The 19876-nt window shown below is 39.1% G+C and overlaps 1 protein-coding gene across 18 annotated transcripts in view; it reads left to right on the top strand.

The window, feature by feature from the left end:
• The window catches only part of ralgapa1 (Ral GTPase activating protein catalytic subunit alpha 1), a 244010-nt gene that overhangs the window by 32808 nt on the left and 191326 nt on the right, over positions 1–19876 (top strand). For all 18 annotated transcript variants that reach the window (XR_013500019.1, XM_078233782.1, XM_078233789.1 and 15 more), the window contains 6 exons: positions 2533–2582; positions 7663–7720; positions 8691–8734; positions 10674–10851; positions 13954–14060; positions 17190–17328. Coding sequence is in view for 17 of the 18 variants with exons in the window: in XM_078233782.1 (XP_078089908.1) it covers positions 2533–2582; positions 7663–7720; positions 8691–8734; positions 10674–10851; positions 13954–14060; positions 17190–17328 (576 nt within the window). In the remaining variant the exon portion in view is untranslated. The remainder of the gene's footprint in view (positions 1–2532; positions 2583–7662; positions 7721–8690; positions 8735–10673; positions 10852–13953; positions 14061–17189; positions 17329–19876) is intronic.

Consider the following 19876-nt stretch of genomic DNA (forward strand, 5'->3'; position numbering starts at 1 on the left):
ATAGATATTCAATCTATTGCAATGTGTTGAGAGAATTATTGTGTAAATGATTTATTTGATATATTAGCCTGCAGTATTAAAGTCTAGAATAACAAAATTAAAATGTACAACTCGTTTGTCACCCGTTTAAGCTCAAAGTTACATTTGCCCATAATTGTTTTGAAGATAATACTTTGAAAGTAAATTGAAAACAAAATTGAATGAATTTATTTTAATATTCAGATATTTTTGTAAAAATTAAAATGTTAAATTTTAATATTTAAACATTTTTTAAACCTCATGCCCATTCTACATGAGGTAGATTGAATGTGGCAGGTAGTATTGAAAAGTGGGAGCAAAATATTTATGTTGTGGCTTAGCTGTCTGTTTCCTGTGAATAGTTTGACTAGAGAGGGGATGGGAAAAAAAGTATTTGTATCCCAGGTAATCAGACATGGCATCTGATTTGAACTCTGTCATCTTTACAGTAGACTGTGAAGAGGGTGCAGGTCAGCAAGCGCACTGACATTCTGCCCTTGAGTTTTATGGCAGAAGTACCTATATTCAGTGTCTCTTTTAAGAATGCTTTCTGACTAAGATAGGATCACTTTCCCTGCAAAATTGCAATTGGGAGCTATATGATCTTGGGGACATTGAGAACCAGATGAAATATTTCATGAGAACTGTATGTGCTATTGTCGAACCATAAAAACTTGACTTTTCATTTGAGATTGATAGTTATGACTTTTCTTTAGAAATAAGCATGCTAACCCTTTTTGCTTTTCACTCAATATAAAACCTTTTCTGTTTTTATTAACTGGTCATAATACAATAAATTAAAATTTGGTGCATACTTTAGTCTAAGAACATTCCTTTATTGATTTACTATAGTGTTAAACAGTTGGGCAATCAGAAGTGATAGTGTTGGTGCAATCCCCTCAAGCTTGATATCAGTATTTAGCATTTCCATTCCACTTGGGTAGTAGATGAGGTACAGAAAGCGATCGATATTTGTCATTAATAAAAGGGATCAAACACTCTCTTGGTAAAATAGAGGGGAGTGCAGGTTCTTGACTATAAATTGACCTGATGACAAAATTCAATATTGAGAAATCCATGTTTTTAACACATGTATCATTACTATCACAGGAGGTCAGTAATTAAGGGGAAAAACCCATCTAATTTCAAAAAAGATGCAATTTTTGCCCCTTTCACACTCTTTTAGCCTACTGTCTTCACCAGCATGATCCCTATCACTACAGCGACCAGATTTATTATTCTTGTAGCCCCCCTGCTTAGTAAAAGAGTTATTGCCATAACTTTCAAATGGCTATTGTACAATTTAATGCTCTAGTATGCAAATGTCTTCTGAACTGCATAAATGCAAAGTTTGCACTGTTTAGATTTGTACAATAATTCTCGTCTTCCATGCGTATGTGACATTCTGACAATTATAATGAGAATTTAAATCCATCAAATGGTATGCCAAAGGAAAAGGCCAAGACTTCGTGCCATAATCGGAGCTTTTTATGTTGCATGGTTGCAGAACAAATTATTTTACAAGAGTCATCCCGATTCAACTTTGGCTCTGTTCTCTCTCCACAGATGCCATTAGACCTGCTGAGATTTTCAGCATTTTCTGGGGTTTTTTTGTTTCAGATTCCAGCATCTGCAGTAATTTGCTTTTATTTTAAATTACTTAATAGTTGTGTTATGAATGCTGGACTTGAAAATATGATTATATTTTAAAATGTCTCCTTTAATTTGAAATAAAACTCGAAATTTTGGAAGCAACTCACCATGGAACTTTTGTAGTTTGGTTGTCATGGGGGTGAAACTCCAACAGAAACCTATTGAAATCAAGTGAAAATTTTCACACCAGTCTCCAGTAATTGCTGGTGTATGGAGGAATGAAGCAGTTATTGCTGTGGAGAAGCAGAATGTGGGTTTTTCAGTTCAAAATGAAAGGAAAAGAACAGATGGGATTTTGAGATTTACGGCACAAGGAGTCGCTTAAGAGCCTTCCTGATGGAAATGGAATCTGCATGACTAGGACTAAGTGGAACAGTGTTTGTAGGATGCTGGAAGTTGAGAGTAGAGAGAAGTATCTGCCTTTTAGTGCCCTGCAATAGTTTTAAAAAAGGTTTAATTTGAATCTGTGGTAGTGAAACTAGAGGTCGACTTGAAAGTTGGAACTAAGTATTGGTTCAGTATTTGCACCTTGAGGGATTACATGATCCTAGTACCACTAAGTAGTTAACTAGACTTCAATTGCAAATAAAACAACTTCAATTGACAAAGAAAATCTTGCTAAGAGATTGTGTTGGTTAATGGGAAAGTACCTTTTTAGTTCGGTGTAATCGTTGCCACTTAAGTATATTGGATCCATATTGTTTTATTTGTTACAGTAAAATTTCTTAACATGTGAAATCTTGTCCTTCAGTTATTTCATTGTTTTTTAAAATGTCATCAGTTACTATGGGGGATTGTAACAATTGGAAAACTTTAGCTTGCAAGGAAATATGCAATTAAATAATGTATTTAATGTTCCAGGTCACAAATCACAGAGAGAAGAATTGGATTCTATCCTCTTTATTTTTGAGGTAAGAATGCTAGAAATTGGTGACTATTCATTTAAACTAGTTCAATTACTCGGACAGCTTGAGAATGTTATATTTAGTTTGGAAAAGTAAATCAAGTAACCCAAAGTACCACGATTTGTTTTGGAGGGTAAGGCACAGCCGAGGAAGGAAAAGGCATAAGAGACAAAAGAAAAACAATACATTGTTTTGTTTGAGAAATATTAAATTTTCACTTCCAATTTACAGTGGAAACTGTAGTTGGAGTCACTTTCTGCTAGTTAAGTCACAAATACAGTATAGTCCCTGTTTTAAGTTGCCTCGTTCAGCATCATTTTGCTTTGGTGTCACATATAATAGGCTGATATGAGCACTTAGTGCTGGGACTTTGGCTTTAGTGTTGTTTTGTCCTGGGGCCAACTGAGCTTGTGTGACCCAATCAGCAACAATTTTGAGTCGTCTCTCCTGCTCTCTGAGACATCCTCTCACTCTCTCGCTCCCTTCTTTTCTCTCACCATCCTTCTCCTGAGTCCTCGCTTACAGAGAGAGAAAGCAGCGAGCAGGAAGGTTGGGCATAGATGGTGTGAGCTGGAGAGTGTAGGCCTGCGGGTGAGGTAGCTAATGGGAGGCAAGTTAAAAGAGTTATGAAAGGGTTATCCAAATTTTCTGCGTAAGAGGACATATTTCCGTTTTTTTTTCTCGCGCAAGGGACCAAATAGCAAACTTCAATATGGTGCGGTTTGGCACAACACTAAACATGAACACAATGTTCAAAGAAAAGGGTGAGGTGTAAAGAAAAAGGTGAGGTGTGAAGAAAAGAAACAACTTGCTGTTCAAAACAAATTAAATAATAAATTGATAACTTTAAATGAGTCATTTAATAAAGATGACCATTAGAGTGTGTGTGTCCTGCACCTTCCTTCACCCACATCCTCTCTCGCCTCTCTCGCTCACCCAGCTCTCACGTTCTCCCCATCCTTCTCATGGAAAAGGTCCACCTGAACCATGTAACCTTCATTATTGATCAGTTCCATGTTTAATACATCCTAAAATGCCAACTTTCCTTTTTTAATTGAATTAATTTTTGTTTTTAAAAGAAAATTGTTAGAGGATCAAGAATCTGAATAAGCAAGCCCTTGATTGACCGAGAAATGAACCCATAGCTATTCAGTCAATGTTACAACGCCCATGATGCAGTCATTGATGTCTGATAAGCCAATGTTAATGCTCTTGAGAATTGAGCTTTGCTGGAGGCTCGGGTGTAACCCCTTGAAAACGGTGATAGGATTTTTGCATGAAGATTAAACTCCAATCTGTTATCTGCTTGTTTATGTTCAGCTAAAATGTAGCCTCTTGAAAACTAAAACCACTCACCATGTGGTGGGTGATTCTGATAAATGTGCTGCAGTTTGTGTATAATGCTTTTTATACTTGGACAGAATATACCCTTGAGTTATCTAAATACACCAAGAGGCTCTTATCAACATACAGACTTTCTATAAGATCTGATTAAATATGAACTTACAAAACATTTCCCTGATTAAAATACCAAAATTAAATTACTGGATAGCTTTTACTATATGTTTGCCTTCTTGGGATTGCGAGTTAGCTTGGACGTCCCTACTTTTGATGGATGGATTTTTATTTATTTATTAGTGTCACAGGTAGGCTTACATTTTTTTTTTACTTTCACACAGCAGCTCTTTATCATTCTGCAATTCTCCTCCAGACACATCTTTGATTTTTTTTTAAAAACCAGTCCCATTATAGCTCTGTTTGGCCTTGTGACATAAAATCTCTTCTCATTTAATCTTGCCTGCCTTCCATGTAATTGTAGATCATAGAATCCTACAGTGCAGAAGGAGGCCATTCAGCCCATCGAGTCTGCACCGACCACAATCCCACCCAGACCCTATTCCCATACGCCAGGTATTTACCGAGCTAGTCCCCCTGACACTAAGGGGCAATTTAGCATGACCAGTCCACCTAATCTGCACATCTTTGGACTGTGGAAGGAAACCAGAGCACCCCGAGGAAACCATCCCTTCTGCTGCTTAAAACATTTACATTCTCTTACATTTCTAACTTTTCCTAGTTCTAATAGAAGGCTGAAGCATTGTTTTCATTCCTCATATGCTGTTTGACATGCTGAGTATTTCCACAATTTTCTGTTTTTATTTTGGATTTCCACCATTTGCAGTGTTTTGCTTTTGTATTGACATTTGCGGGTTTTCTTAGTGATGTTGCTATTCAACACCAAATTATGGACTGTCAGTGCTGTTGGGCACATCAGTGAGGCGCTGGAAGGTGTTTCATGAGCCCTTTTAGCTACCCAAGAGTGAACCTTGGCACTGTCTGGACTAAATTTCATTGTGTTCCAATAGCAACGACTACTAATTTATGTATGAACGAACAAATTAGGAGTGGGAGTAGGCCATTCGGCCTATTTGAGCCTGCTCTGCCATAAGATCATGGCTGATTTGATTGTGGCCTCAACTCCATGTTCATGCCTACTCCCCATACCTTTTGACTCTCATGTTAGTCAATTTATTGATAAACCATTGTGGAAAGTTTTTACCAGACCCCTCGCTACAGTGTTGGCTCCACTATACCTACTTCTGAACAAAGAAACCAAATGGAAGGGGGAGTCCACACACAAGGCTTTCAAAGGGCGGCACGGTAGCACAGTGGTTAGCACTGCTGCTTCACAACTCCAGGGACCTGGGTTCGATTCCTGGCTTGGGTCACTGTCTGTGTGGAGTTTGCACATTCTCCTCGTGTCTGCGTGGGTTTCCTCCGGGTGCTCCGGTTTCTTCCCACAGTCCAAAGATGTGCGGGTTAGGTTGATTGATCATGCTAAAATTGCCCCTTAGTGTCCTGAGATGCGTAGGTTAGAGCGATTAGCAGGTAAAATATGCAGGGATATGGGGGTAGGGGTCTGGGTGGGATTGTGGTCGGTGCAGACTCGATGGGCCGAATGGCCTCTTTCTGAGCTGTAGGGTTTCTAAGATTTCTAAGATGTGAAAGCGTTATTGCAATCGACAAATCTGCTCGTCCATTTTGATCCAGACAGAGAATTTATTCTGTTGTGTGATGCCTCGCTCCGCAGTGTGGGCAGCACTTTCTCATGTTATGGATGGTGGGTCTGAAAAATCCCATTGGCTTTACATCTGGGACGCTAACAAAGGCTGAAAAGGGATATTCGCAGTTGGACAAAGAAGGTCCAGCTGTCATTTGTGCACTAAAATTGTACAACAGTACCTCTATGGTCATTAGTTCACCATGGGTACCAACTGGAAGCCATTCATGAGCATTTTCAGCAAGTCAAAATGTATTCCTCACATAGCCTCAGCAGGAATACTGCGCTGGACTCTGACATTGTCAGCATATCAGTACAGCATCGTGTACAGGGCAGGGAAGGACAATGCTAACGCAGACGCATTGAGTCTTCCCTCTTAGATTTGCCAACCCAGGTATTGTGTCTGTTCGAAACAATTATCTTACTAGCGAGACCTGCCCAATGTCCAGTGCTAAGCAAATTAAGCAGTGGGCGGACAGGGATCCTATTGTGTCACATGTTAAAAGATTTCTGATGGAAGGGTGGCCAACTATCAGAAGATGGGTTGAAGCCTTATCTGAGATGCAAATATGCGTTAGGTGTGCAGGATGGATGTGGGGGTCAAGGAAGTTGGTTCTAACCCCTGGTCCTTCCCAAATCATGGATGAAAGCCATTAGATTCATGTTGTCAATGAAAAGTCTAGCCGGATTGTATGTTGGTGGCCTAATGTGGACGAGGATTTGGTGAAAAAAGTGTAATTCTGCTCTGCATTTCAATTTAACCAGAAGATGGCGCCACCAGCACCACTACATCTTTAGGAGTGGCCTGCTTGTCCTTGGTCGAGACTTGTGGATTTTGCAGATCCTTTCATGGGTCACATGTTTTTAGTCATTGTGGTTAAACGTACACATCATGAGCAACATTACAGCTCCCCCAGTACCATAGAGAAGCTACACCAAATCTTTGCAACTCACAGGTTACCAGATTCTCTCATTTCTGATAATGGTACATTTCCAGATGAATTTTCCAAGATTTTATGCAAAGGAATGGAATAGGCCATGTTCAGTACTAGCTTCAAATAATTTGGCAGAGCATCTCATCTTGTTTGTGTTTATATTATTTCAGTAAGTGTTCTCCTGTTGAAATTCCCTAGTTTCTACAGTATAAATGAAAAATACTAGCCAGCTGATAACCTGTCTGTGTCCCTGTGATATCATTCATGGCTTATTTTTTCTAAATTTGGGTTCTGAATCTACAGACAGGGGAGGTTAGCTCCTCTTGTGCTGATGACTTGCTGCTTTTTATGGTTCCTCAATTCCAGAAGTTTAAAATGCAGTCACGTTGCATTTCATAGAATCATAGAAACCCTACAGTACAGAAAGAGGTCATTTGGCCCATCGAGTCTGCACCAACCACAATCCCACCCAGGCCCTACTCCCATATCCCTACATATTTACCCGCTAATCCCTCTAACCTACGCATCTCAGGACACTAAGGGGCAATCTTAGCACAGCCAATCAACCTAACCCGCACATCTTTGGACTGTGGGAAGAAACCAGAACACCCGGAGGAAACCCACGTAGACACGAGGAGAATGTGCAAACTCCACAGACAGTGACCCAAGCCGGGAATCGAACCCAGGTCCCTGGAGCTGTGAAGCAGCAGTGCTAACCACTGTGCTACCGTGCCGCCCCATTTCTAAGGTTATCCGACTTTCGCTGTTCTGTACTTGTAGGACAATTGCAAACTTGTGCACAAAAAATGCACTTATAAATTTCATTTAAATATAGCAAGTAATCAAAACCTTCAGCCATATTTGGGTTTGAATAAGTTCATTTCTTGCAACTGCAGGTTAGTGCTTAAATTTGAACAAACTATTGTTCTCCAAACTTCTGCCTCTCCCTGCAGTTTTCTTAGTAAAACTGCATCCCATGTTTGCAGAAACATGTTAGTTAAATTTATATGGAACTTTTTTGTATTTTTGTTAGCTGAGCTCTTTTTAACTGCAAACCTTGATGCAAATTGAAATTAATTTTTTCTTACAGAAAATTCTACAACATCTTCCAGAACGAATTCAGAACAGATGGCAGTTCCACAGCATAGGTGAGTTCACAATCCTCCTTTGTTGATTGTAACAGTGTTTTTAAAAAGTAAATATATTTTTAACTGCCCTGTTCAGAGGTTTTGTGCATGTGATGTTCTGAACAATGGCGACAAATTGCACAGTACATTCAGTTAGCAGACAAGAAATAGGAGCAGGCCTGAAGACCCGAGCCTGCTCTGCTATTCAATATGATTATGGCTGATTCATAACCTCCATTTCACTTTCTTGCCCAATCGGCCCAAAGACTTGTAGTCCTTAGAGTGAAGGAATTGCTCCTCATCTCAATCCGAAATGCTGTCCACTTTCCAAAGATTATGCCTCCTAGCTCTCCAATCAGGTAAATCATATCCCTTCAGAATCTTGTATCTTTAAATGAGATCACCTCATTTTTGCTAAACACCACAGTATAGACCAGCTTGCCCAACCTTTTTCACTAGGGGGTTGGGGGCACATTTTGACACATTAAACTGAATTTCAACAAAAAATTTTAGGAGAAAAGCAGTTGCTGAGCAAAAAAACAGTCTAAGCAATAAATTATGCTAAAGATTAAGTAATAAAAATAACCATAGTATGAGAGGTCAGTGTACCTGGTTGGTGGCTAATTACTGAGAAAAATCACGGTGTGGATATGTTCGTTTTTATTTTCCGTTTGAAGATTGTACCCTCTGAACATGCCTGGATCAAGTCTTCAGTACAGAATAATTTCAGTAATGTGAAAAGAAAGGGTAATTGAGATATGTAAAACAATAATAGTGCAAAAATTTAAATAAAACGGTGATCTCTCCTTTTCCTTTTGGCAATAAAATTATGTCATGGGGTATGAAGATCACCAAGAGTAATAAGAGAATGCCAAGAACTTGATTATAAGAATTTATCAAGTTTGACTGAGAGCTCAGACACTTTGTCCTCAAACTATACTGTTTCCATCATATATTTTTCAATGTTATAACTGTTGTTTTTTCTTTGCAGGCTTGATTTTAAAGAAGCTCCTTCATGTTGGGAACTCGTTGAAGGTTATGCATTTTTTTAAACAAACCTTTTACAACATCATTAGAAATCCTGAAACCCAGTATGCATTTTTTTTGTATGTATTGCCAATTTTATCTTGGTTTACTATATTATTTTCCCAAAGATTTACTTATCCCAGGGTCATTTTGCAGTCCTCCAAGATTGGTTACTTCTGTGCTATTTTAAACATGTTTTGAAATTATTTTTAAAGGAACATAAATGTGGCACCTTTGGGGATGTTCAGTCCTTTATACTGTGCTTTAAATACTTACAGTAAGTAGCCTCATAACACCAGGTTAAAGTCCAACAGGTTTATTTGGTAGCACAAGCTTTCGGAGCATCGCTCCATCATCAGGTGAGTGCAGGATTTGTTTCACAAACAGGGCATATATAGACACAAACTCAATTACAAGATAATGGTTGGAATGCGAGTCTTAACAGGTAATCAAGTCTTTACAGGTGCAGACAATGTGAGTGGAGAGAGAGTTAAACACAGATTAAAGAGGTGTGATTTGTCTCCAGCCAGGACAGTTAGTGAGATTTTTCAAGCTCAGGCAAGTCGTCGGGGTTACAGATAGTGTGACATGAAGCCAAGATCCTGGTTGAGGCCGCGTGTGCGGAACTTGACTATCAATTTCTGCTCAGCAATTCTGCATTGTCGTGTGTCGTGAAGGCCGCCTTGGAACATCACTGAAACAACTGCACGATGACATCAACAAGTTCCATCCCACCATCAGACTCACCATGGACTATTCTCCAGAATCGGTTGCATTCTTGGACACACGCATCTCCATCAAGGACAGTCACCATAGCACTTCACTGTACCGCAAGTCCACGGATAAACTCTCAATGCTCCACTTCTCCAGCTTCCACCCTAAATATGTTAAAGAAGCCATCCCCTATGGACAAGCCTTCCATATACACAGGATCTGCTCAGATGAGGAGAATCGCTGCAGACGCTGAAAGACACCCTCGAAAGAACAGGATATGGCGCTCAACTCATCGATCAACAGTTCCAACGCGCCACAGTGAAAAACCGCACAGACCTCCTCAGAAGACGGACACGACGGACAGAATACCTTTCGTTGTCCAGTACTTCCCCAGAGCGGAGAATCTACGGCTTCTTCTCTGGAGCCTTCAACATTGTCTACCTAACGTTGTCTACCTGATACACTGCAGGAAAGCATGTCCCGAGGCATGGTACATTGGGGAGACCATGCAGATGCTATGACAATGGATGAATGGACACCGTTTGACAATCACCAGGCAGGAGTGTTCCCTTCCTGTCGGGGAACACTTGACGAGCAGTCAAGAGCATTCAGCCTCTGATCTTCGGGTAAGCGTTCTCCAAGGCGGCCTTCACGACACATGACAATGCAGAATCGTTGAGCAGAAACTGATAGCCAAATTCCGCATATGTGAGGACGGCCTCAACCAGGATCTTGGGTTCATGTCACACTATCTGTAACCGTCACGACTTGTCTGGGCTTGCAAAATCTCACTAACTGTCCTGGCTGGAGACAATTCACACCTCTTTAACCTGTGCTTAACCCTCTCTCCACTCACATTATAAGCACCTGTACAGACTTGATTACCTGTAAAGACTCGCATTCCAACTATTGTCTTGTAATTGAGTTTGTGTTTATATATCCCCTGTTTGTGAAAGAAATCCTGCACTCCCCAGATGAAGGAGCAGCGCTCCAAAAGCTCATGCTACCAAATAAACCTGTTGGATTTTAACCTGGTGTTGAGACTACTTACTGTGCCTACTCCAGTCCAACGCCGGCAACTCCACATCATGAAAATACTTAGTTACATAAGCAACAGTGGGTTTAACATTTTTTAACTGTTAATTATGATATTAAATTTTATTAGAGATATGGTGAATAAAAAAGTATTTAACAAAGTTTTCATCGGTAACTTTTAAATTTTGTATCCATGTAGATTAGAAGAGAAGGTGTACGTCTCTTTTTGTTATGGATGCAAGCACTCCAACACAATTGCACTGAAGAACAGCTGCTGATTTTTGCCTGCCTTATTCCTGGTTTTCCCCCTCTGCCTTCAGAGCAGGGGCCTCGAACGTTGGACAATCTGATTAATTCCCCACTTCATCTTCACGAAAGTAAGAACGGGACGTGTTTTGTTTCTTCCTCCAATTGCTGTGCAATAGTAATACATTTGTCAATGCCATATTTCAGTCGACATAAATGAAATAATGCTTCATAATGCACAATTACATTACAATTAGAGAAAGATCAACTTAATATAAGGTAGGTCCATTCAAAAGTCTTTAATGGCAACAAGGCAGAAGCTGTTCTTGAGTCGGCTGATATGTGACCTCAGACTTTTGTATTTTTCTCCCGGTGAAGGGGAAGAGAGTATGTCCAGGGTGCGTGGGGCCCTTGATTATGTTGGCTGCTTTTCCGAGGCAGCGGGAAGTGTAGACAGAGTCAGTGGATAGGAGGCTGGTTTGCTTGATGGATTGGGCTTTGTTCACAACCCTTTGTAGTTTCTTGTGGTCTTGGTCAGAGCATGAGCCATGCCAGGCCATGATACATCCAGAAAGGATGCTTTCTATAGTGCATCTGTAAAAGTTGGTGAGAGTTGTAATGGTAATGCCAAATTTCCTTAGCCTCCTGAGAAAGTAGAGGCGTTAGTGGGCTTTCTTAACTATAGCATCGGCATGGGGGGGACTAGGACAGGTTGTTGGTGATCTGGACACCTAGAAACTTAAAGCTCTCGACCATTTCCACTTCATCCCATTGATGTAGACTGACATCAAGGGAGAGATTATTGTCGTCATACCAATTCACCAGATTCTCTCTCTCTGCTGAAAAAAGAGACATGTCGAAGCTTTTCATCCTCCACTCATCAGGACACTTTGCAAGAATACAGATAATTGGGGAAAACAATTTGTACTGTATGAGAAGAAAGTGCTGATTAATTGGCAAGTAGAATCTGATATAAGCTTTGCCATGAAGAATACACCAGATGGCTGACAGCTAACTGCCAAGCATTGTTTGAAATTTAAACAAGGCAGTTTGACAGAGCATTGCCTAGAGAAATATATCAGTGAATGACTGTCATTTACTTTGTTTAAGCTAAAAGAGGTCCATGTACCTTTTCTTTCTGTCTGCAAGGAGCAGGCTGCTAAATTGTTTTTTAAAACTTAATTTAGTTTAACACCACATCCTGATTCTTCTGTGACAAAAAGTTGAAAATTCTAATTTGGAAAAATGCTAATAGCTTCTTACAGTCCCTCAAATATTCATGTTTTAATTTTGTTTAAGAGTCCTTGAAGGAGGAAAACGAGAGGAGGGAATTCCAGAGCTTGTGGCCTATGTAACTAAGAGTGTGCCAACGTTGAAGTGATTAAAATTGTGGATGCTGAAGAGGTCAGAGTTAGATGAGTGCAGAGACTTCGGAGAGTTATAGGGTTGAAGGAGATCACAAAGATAGAGAGGGGCATGGCCATGGAGGGGTTTGAAAACAAAGATGAGATTTTAAAATTAAGACATTGCTTGATCAGGAGCTGACATAAGTCAGCGAGCACTAGAGTGCTAGGTGAATAGGACTTGATGCATGTTAGGCCTTAGGCAGCAGAGTTTCGGACAACCTCATAGGATAGAAAGTGGGAAACCAGCCAGAAGTGCATTGGAATAGTCACGGCTCGAGGTAATGAGGGCATGGCTGAGGATTTGACCACCAGATGATCTGAGATGGGGAAAAACTGGATGATAGAGGGGGAAATAAGCAGACTAGGTAGGGATATGTGGCTGGAAGCTCATCTTGGGGCTAAGTATGTCAACAAGGTTGCAAGTAGTCGGGATTTGTCACAGCTGCCAGGGCGAGGATTGGAGTGGTAACTAGGGAACAGCATTTGTAGTGGGGACAGAAGACTGTCGGTTTTCCCAATATTTAATTTGAGGAAATTTCTTGTTCAGTACTGGATGTCAATAAGCAGTTTGATAACTTGGCAACATGGGAGGAGTCAAGAGAGCTGTGGTGAGACAGAGCTAAGTGTCTTCAGCACACGTGAAAAGTAAAGCTGTGCTTTATGATATTGTTGCCAAGGGGCAGCATGTGGATGAGAAATGAGGGGGTAAAGAATGTACCCTGGTAATGATGCAAGAATAGGAAAAAACATCCTGCTTGGCTTTCTGGTTCTGGTTATATAAGTAATGGACCCAGCTAAATATTGGGAAGACTGAAGCCAATGTCTTTTGTCCCTGGCAATGTATGTTCCTTAGCTGCCAAGATTATCCTTGCTCTGGTACTGCATGAGGTTCAACCAGATTAACCTGAGTCAGAAACCATTCACAACCTTGATGTCCCATTTGACCCTCGGGTGAACTCCCGGCCATGTATCTGCACCATGATAGCCTATTTCCACCTCTGTATCTGATGCTGCTGAAACCCTCATACATTATTTTGTTATTTCCAGACTTGACTATTCCAATGTTCTCCTGGCCAGCCTCCCATTTTCTATCCTCCATAAACTTGAGCTCATCCAAACTCTTCCGTGCATATTCTAATTTGCATCAAGACTCATTCAACCATTACCCTTGTACTCACTGACCTACATTAGCTCCTGGTCCGGCAATGTCACAATTTTGAAATTCTTATCGCTCCATAATCTTGCCCTCACCATCTCTAACTTCCTCCGGCTCTACATCCCTCCAAGATCTGTATTTCTCTAATTCTGGCCCTTTGTGTATCTAATATTTTTACCTAAGTTCTTGAATTTCCTCCCTGAACTTCTGACTCCATCACCTTCCTTTTAAGAAATTCCTTAAAACCTTCTCCTTTAAGCAAACCTTTGGTTATTTATCCTAACGCCTTGTGTGGCTCAATGTTTAATTTTATTAATGCTGCCATAAAACTCTGAGACATTTGCTACATTAATGTGCTGATGTAAATGTGGGTTTTTGTTGATGTAAATAAATTATACCAGTTTATACCAGTCCAGGAAAATTGGCCATTAAGATCACCAAGGAGGGGAGTCATAAAGGCACACCTTACTTATGCATTAGTCATAGTATAAAGCCAGATATAAATGTATGTGTCTTTCTCACTGGCATCATAGTGAATAAACCAATGTTATGAGACAGATGTGTGTTGGTGAGAATTTAAGAGTATAATATTCTTGTCCTTAAATAGAATGTATTCTACTAAGATATTTCTGATATATGATCAGTGTTGTACTTCTACATTTACCTGACAGCTCAAGTCACTCCAGAAGAAATCACTCCCCTTGTACCCCCACAGTCTGGAGACAAAGGACAAGATGATCTTACAAGCTACTTTCTTGATGCACTGCTAAAATATATGGTAATCCAGGTAGCCACTTTATTGTACTAACCCTACTCATCCTTATTAATAGGCCTCAAATCTAATTACTAAAACACCAAACTAATAACTGTATTTTAGTCAATGCATGGAATTGTTCCTAATATTTTTAGTTTCCTCTTTAAATTCCTAGTAAAGAAACTTTGGGAAGGCAAATTGGTCTTAATTTTAATTTATAGCATGTATTCTGTACTTTTTCTGTCTTTGAACCAATGGTTTCCAAACTTTCTTGTGTTGAGCCCTTTCCAGCAATTTGGGTCCTGCATCATCTTCCCCCCCCCACCCCACACACACCACTATCACTCTTTCTAGGGACAGTATTTATGCATTTTAATGTTAGTGTAAATTATATGTAGCTGGTTATTCTGGATACTTCAGTTTTGTCACTTCAGCTGTTTAAATGTCTTCCATTGCACTTTTTGTGTTTTTAAGATGAGGTACAACAATATTAGAACTTACTAGCTAAGAATGTCCTTGTATCTGCAATAATGTCCTTGTATCTGCTTTAGCTCCTGTCTTGTTAGGATTACTTTGTTGGTAGTGTAAACCGAAAAACGTGTTTACACGTGTAAATGGGGTTTCCACCACACTTTGGCCAAGTGCAAAATGATAACAGTATTGTGGTGACCAGGAGATTTCTTGTAAGCAACTTCATCAAAAGGAAAATTGTGAACTTCTCGTTTCAAATTGAGGCTAGAAGCTGTAAGCAGAATTAATAATCCTCTATAACACAACTAGAATGGATCTGGAGACAAGTGTTTTCAGAATGAAACCTAGAGCATTGAATTGCTGAGTTGTTTTTTGGATGTTAAAATCCAAACTTTGTTTTTGAAAAACAACAACATCTGAGCACAATTTTCATTATTCATCTATCTCTCAGTTTTAAAATGAGCCCAAGCAAGGAACCCCATGAAGTTCAAGCAAGCTTAAAAAAGTTTCCAGAAAGTTAGAGAACACTGGGCAATTAAGTAAGTTTTGAGCTAGAGCCAGATTTTTAAAGGAGGGCTATTTATCTATTCTTGAAGCATTGGGGATCCTGAGGACCTTTTGGTGGAGAGACAAAAGAAAGTGGATGCTCCACGAAGCTCAGGGGCATGGGGCAAAGAACAATGATTCGTTGCTATGTTTTATTTCTTTGTTTATAGGACTCTTGAGTAATTCTTTCTTTAAAGAAAGTGCTGATCAAGTATAGTTGAAAAGGAAAATTGAAAGAAATTCTTTTGAGCAGAGTATTGAAAAGACCTGTTAGTTGTAGCTAACTAAAGGTAACCCCTAAAGGTAGGGGTTATCTTTAGTTGTGTTGGGAGCCAAGTCATGAATCAGTCTGAGAGAGGAATTAAGAGTTAGTTACAGTGCTACCAAAGAGAGAAAATGCATATTGTAGGCATTATCTATTCATTACAGCTTGTGTTTTCTTTTTGCTTCTCACTCGCCATCCAAAACCCACTGCATTAAGTAAACATAATCAATTTTTGTACAATAACTGCTAATGATGGGTTTGTTGCACTTGTTTTCTGATAGTAGATAGATATTTTTGGATGGTGAGAAAGCAAATCAGTGATAGGCACTGCTAATACACATCTAGTTAATTGACAAGAATATTATGGTATTTAGGAGTTCCACGTTCCTAAAATTATTTTCAGCACAATTTGTGGTTGGGAAAAATGCTTTCTATTCATCCTGGGAATATTGTTGAAGTCTGTTCCTAATACACAAACCGGAGTTTAAAAATATTTTACCAACTGGTCATATTTTATTCATTTGAACTGATGGTAATAACTTGTCACAGTTTTAGACCTACATTGTTCAGTCTGTGGTAATGCCAAAATACTGTCAGACGGTGCGGCAGCACAGTGGTAAGCATGGCTGCCTCACATGGTCAGGGACCCGCATTCAATTCCGGCCTTGGTCACATGTGTCTGCATGGGTTTCCGCCAGGTGCTTCGGTTTTTCCCCTCACAGTCTAAAGCTGAGCAATATAGGTGGATTGGCCATCCTAAATTGCTCTTTAGTGCCCAAACATGTGTAGTTTAGGTTGATTAGCCATGTTAAATGGGTGGGGTAACAGGGGTTTGGGCCTAGGCAAGATTCTCTTTTGGAGAGTTGGTGAAGACTCGATGGGTCAAATGGCTTCCTTCTGCTCTGTCGGGATTCTATGGATTCTAACTGACATGGACTGTAGAACACAGCAAAAGCATGGGAACTTTGCATGTAACGTTCAGTCCAGTAGTGAAAAAATGGGGGTTTTCACCTTGGGCACAATCTGAGCTCAAGTTGCATTCAAAAATATATATATATTGAGAAATGTTTTCCTTCCAGTTACTTTTGAAAATAATTGCTACATTGTCAAACATGAAATTAACTTTTTTGTGACATTTTGCTTTAAAACATATTTGGTAACTTAATGCAGTTTGATGAAGTTGAGAATGGGTTTATTATGGGAAATAAGTATTTTTAATGAGTGTTTAAATCCACCACTTAACGTAACCAAATGTAAATAATATTTTCAAAATGATACAGTAATGTTTGGTAGTTATAGTGGTGTACAGTAGTCAGTTTATTAAATTTAAGAAATTGTGTTTTAAAGCTTTAAAAACATGCCTATTGGTATCTGTGTGGGAAAAATGGCTTAATTTTAAGAACCACATTGAAAACTTGCAAATGGATGCAATTAGCAGAAACACTCAATGTGAGTTCATTTAGTCTTGTGGGGTATGTTAACAGGTTTTGTGGGCAGGGCCACTTCTAGCACAATGATTTTTAATATGGAGCAAAAGATTGCAGAAACTCTCACTGGACATGATCTTTACCTGAAATTCTGAAATCTTTTATCTTGATTTGGCTGATTTTTGGGTGTATTTTGCTGGAAAAAAAACACTGCAATCTCTTGGTCGTTAACTTTACTAAATCTCTTTGCCATTGCATGCTATCCCATCTCCAATGGAAGGTCTAGACAATAAATTAATTTGGTGTTTATTATGAAAATCTGTATATATTCCAGAGTTGTTACAAAACTAAAAAAAAGTTATTTTTTTATTATGATCTATGTGTAGTATCAATGAGTGTATTAATGTGATAAATTAAGCAACTTTTATATAAATTTGTTTGCAGGCAAAGGGATTAGAATGGAAAGACAAAGAAAATCAGGAGAAAGGGTTTGCATTCTTATTTGCAAATTTCAAGAAGTACTATCTGCCTCACATATTCCCCAATTTCTCAAAGGAGACCAGCTTGTTTAATCCAACACTTGGTAAAAACAATACTTTTGTTGTCTGTCTGAACATTTGTACATAAAATCAGATGTATGTAATGTTTTTAATGGGTTCAGCATGTGTTATAATTGTTTAGAAACACACTCGATGGGAATTATACTTGCCTGTCAGTTGTGGTTTTATACTTAATTCTGGTCGTCTTCATATATTTTCTTGTGCGTCATTTGTTACTTGAAGATAATGCAGCATATTAAAATATGTATGTGAGCATTTTGCCTGGGGAATATTGGCCCAGCCTGAGATTCTGCGGCAAAGCTACTTTGTTATTATAGGAACTTTAAATTTTGAATTCTTGCATTATAGGGCTGATGGTCAGTGAGAATGGTGACAGGTCCATTTCTTGTTTCAACTGATGGAAAGCATCTTAAGCTCACAATTGAGTATTATAACCTTTTTTAAAATGTTATAATTTTTTCTTTAAAAATGGTTCACTTTTCTTTAAAAATGGTTCACTTAGCCCTTTTTAACAGCTTTCCTGGACCATTCAAAATTCCTAACTGTACTTTGGCCCTAAATGTTTGTTTTGATTTGAAAATAAGACAACCTGATTTTCACGTCCATTGCAGAGATCTGTAAAAGCTAGCAGAGCAGGAAGAGGCCATTTATTTCATCGTGAGATTTGCCCAATTATGCCCATTCCTCTACTTTCTCCAATAGCCCTACAATTACAGTATTTTGACTGTTGCAGGCTATCTGTTCAAATAAAAAATTTTACTTTTAAGGAATTACTGAAATGGTTTATACCTATTTTTCTTTTGTGTGAACCTATTCATAGGTGAAACTTTTCCCATGACATTAAAAGTGCTGAAACCTTTCTTCATACATGTCCATCTGTGCCCTTTTTTCTATAGCTGTTATTTTAACAAGTTTTTCCATGCCGTGAACACTTCAGCTTTTGTATGTGAAAGGTGTAGTCACGTGCTGTAAGCTGAGTGCAATGTCTTTTAACTCTGATCTATTCAGGGTGCTGCTATCCCATTGTTACCAATATCTTGACATCTTCTGCATATTGTTTATGATGGCCATTAACTGAGTCACTCCTGATCCCTAACCTGCTAATTTTTGTCTTTTATAAGCATATGGTACTGGTCCAGCATCTTGTGAATCCCCATTCTTGTGCATTCTGAGCAAAACAAATTTTTAGTACATCAGCTTTGGTTTGTTTTCTCTCTACCACTTGTGTGGTCATCATTCTTCATTTCTGAAAATTTTACTTCAAAGTTCTTTTGTGTTAAACGTGTTTAAGGCATACACTTATCGTGCGAGAGTTTGGGAAGCAGCATGTAAGAATTGGAGCAGAAAGGTACATGCAAGAGCATAGCAGTACATTTTTAGGGAACTGGGATGGCAGGGTGCAGTGATTGATTTATATTTTAGTGTTTCTTGCAGTTCCAAGACAGATTGCAAAACAACTGTTCAACTGATTCAGGAAGTTCATCAGATGAGTAGTTAAGTCATACAAATGCAAGTTACAAATTCAATCCCTAATTTCTGCTGATAGAACTAATCTTAGCTGAGTAATTTGCCTTCCTTGAAGAAGCCAGAATCTCTTCCTGTATGATTCCTACTTCTGATCATTATTGATTCCTACTACAAAGTGCTTGCATGTATACAGCAGAGTAAAATTAATTTAATCAATATCTCCTTTCCCAATCCTGACTTGGACAAGATATTGGAAGGTCCTAGATATTCATATCAAGGTGTCAATGTTTTAATGAATGAAAAATTCTGATGAGAATAGATACTGTAAACATTTATAGACTTTCTGTAGTTTATTTTTGAGGGGCAATTAGTAGTTGGAAGTGAGGAACTTGCTAAGAATTGAAGAAAGGAAGAAATGTATAGCTGAAGAGTAAATGGGAGCAGAATTAAATTAAAAGGTGATAATGAAACATGAAAATTATGATCACGTGCAGAGAAAAATATAAAAGTGACCATGAAGATAAGAGTACATGTGAAACAATGAAGAGCATACTCAGCGCATACATAGAACATAGAACAGTACAGCACAGAACAGGCCCTTCGGTCCACGATGTTGTGCCGAGCTTTATCTGAAACCAAGATCAAGCTATCCCACTCCCTATCATCCTGGTGTGCGCCATGTGCCTATCCAATAACCGCTTAAATGTTCCTAAAGTGTCTGACTCCACTATCACTGCAGGCAGTCCATTCCACACCCCCACCACTCTCTGCGTAAAGAACCTACCTCTGATATCCTTCCTATATCTCCCACCACGAACCCTATAGTTATGTCCCCTTGTAATAGCTCCATCCACCCGAGGAAATAGTCTTTGAACGTTCACTCTATCTATCCCCTTCATCATTTTATAAACCTCTATTAAGTCTCCCCTCAGCCTCCTCCGCTCCAGAGAGAACAGCCCTAGCTCCCTCAACCTTTCCTCATAAGACCTACCCTCCAAACCAGGCAGCATCCTGGTAAATCTCCTCTGCACTCTTTCCAGCGCTTCCACATCCTTCTTATAGTGAGGTGACCAGAACTGCGCACAATATTCCAAACGTGGTCTC

This window comes from Mustelus asterias, chromosome 18, assembly GCF_964213995.1.
Source record: "Mustelus asterias chromosome 18, sMusAst1.hap1.1, whole genome shotgun sequence".
In the NCBI taxonomy this organism is placed as follows: Eukaryota; Metazoa; Chordata; class Chondrichthyes; order Carcharhiniformes; family Triakidae; genus Mustelus; species Mustelus asterias.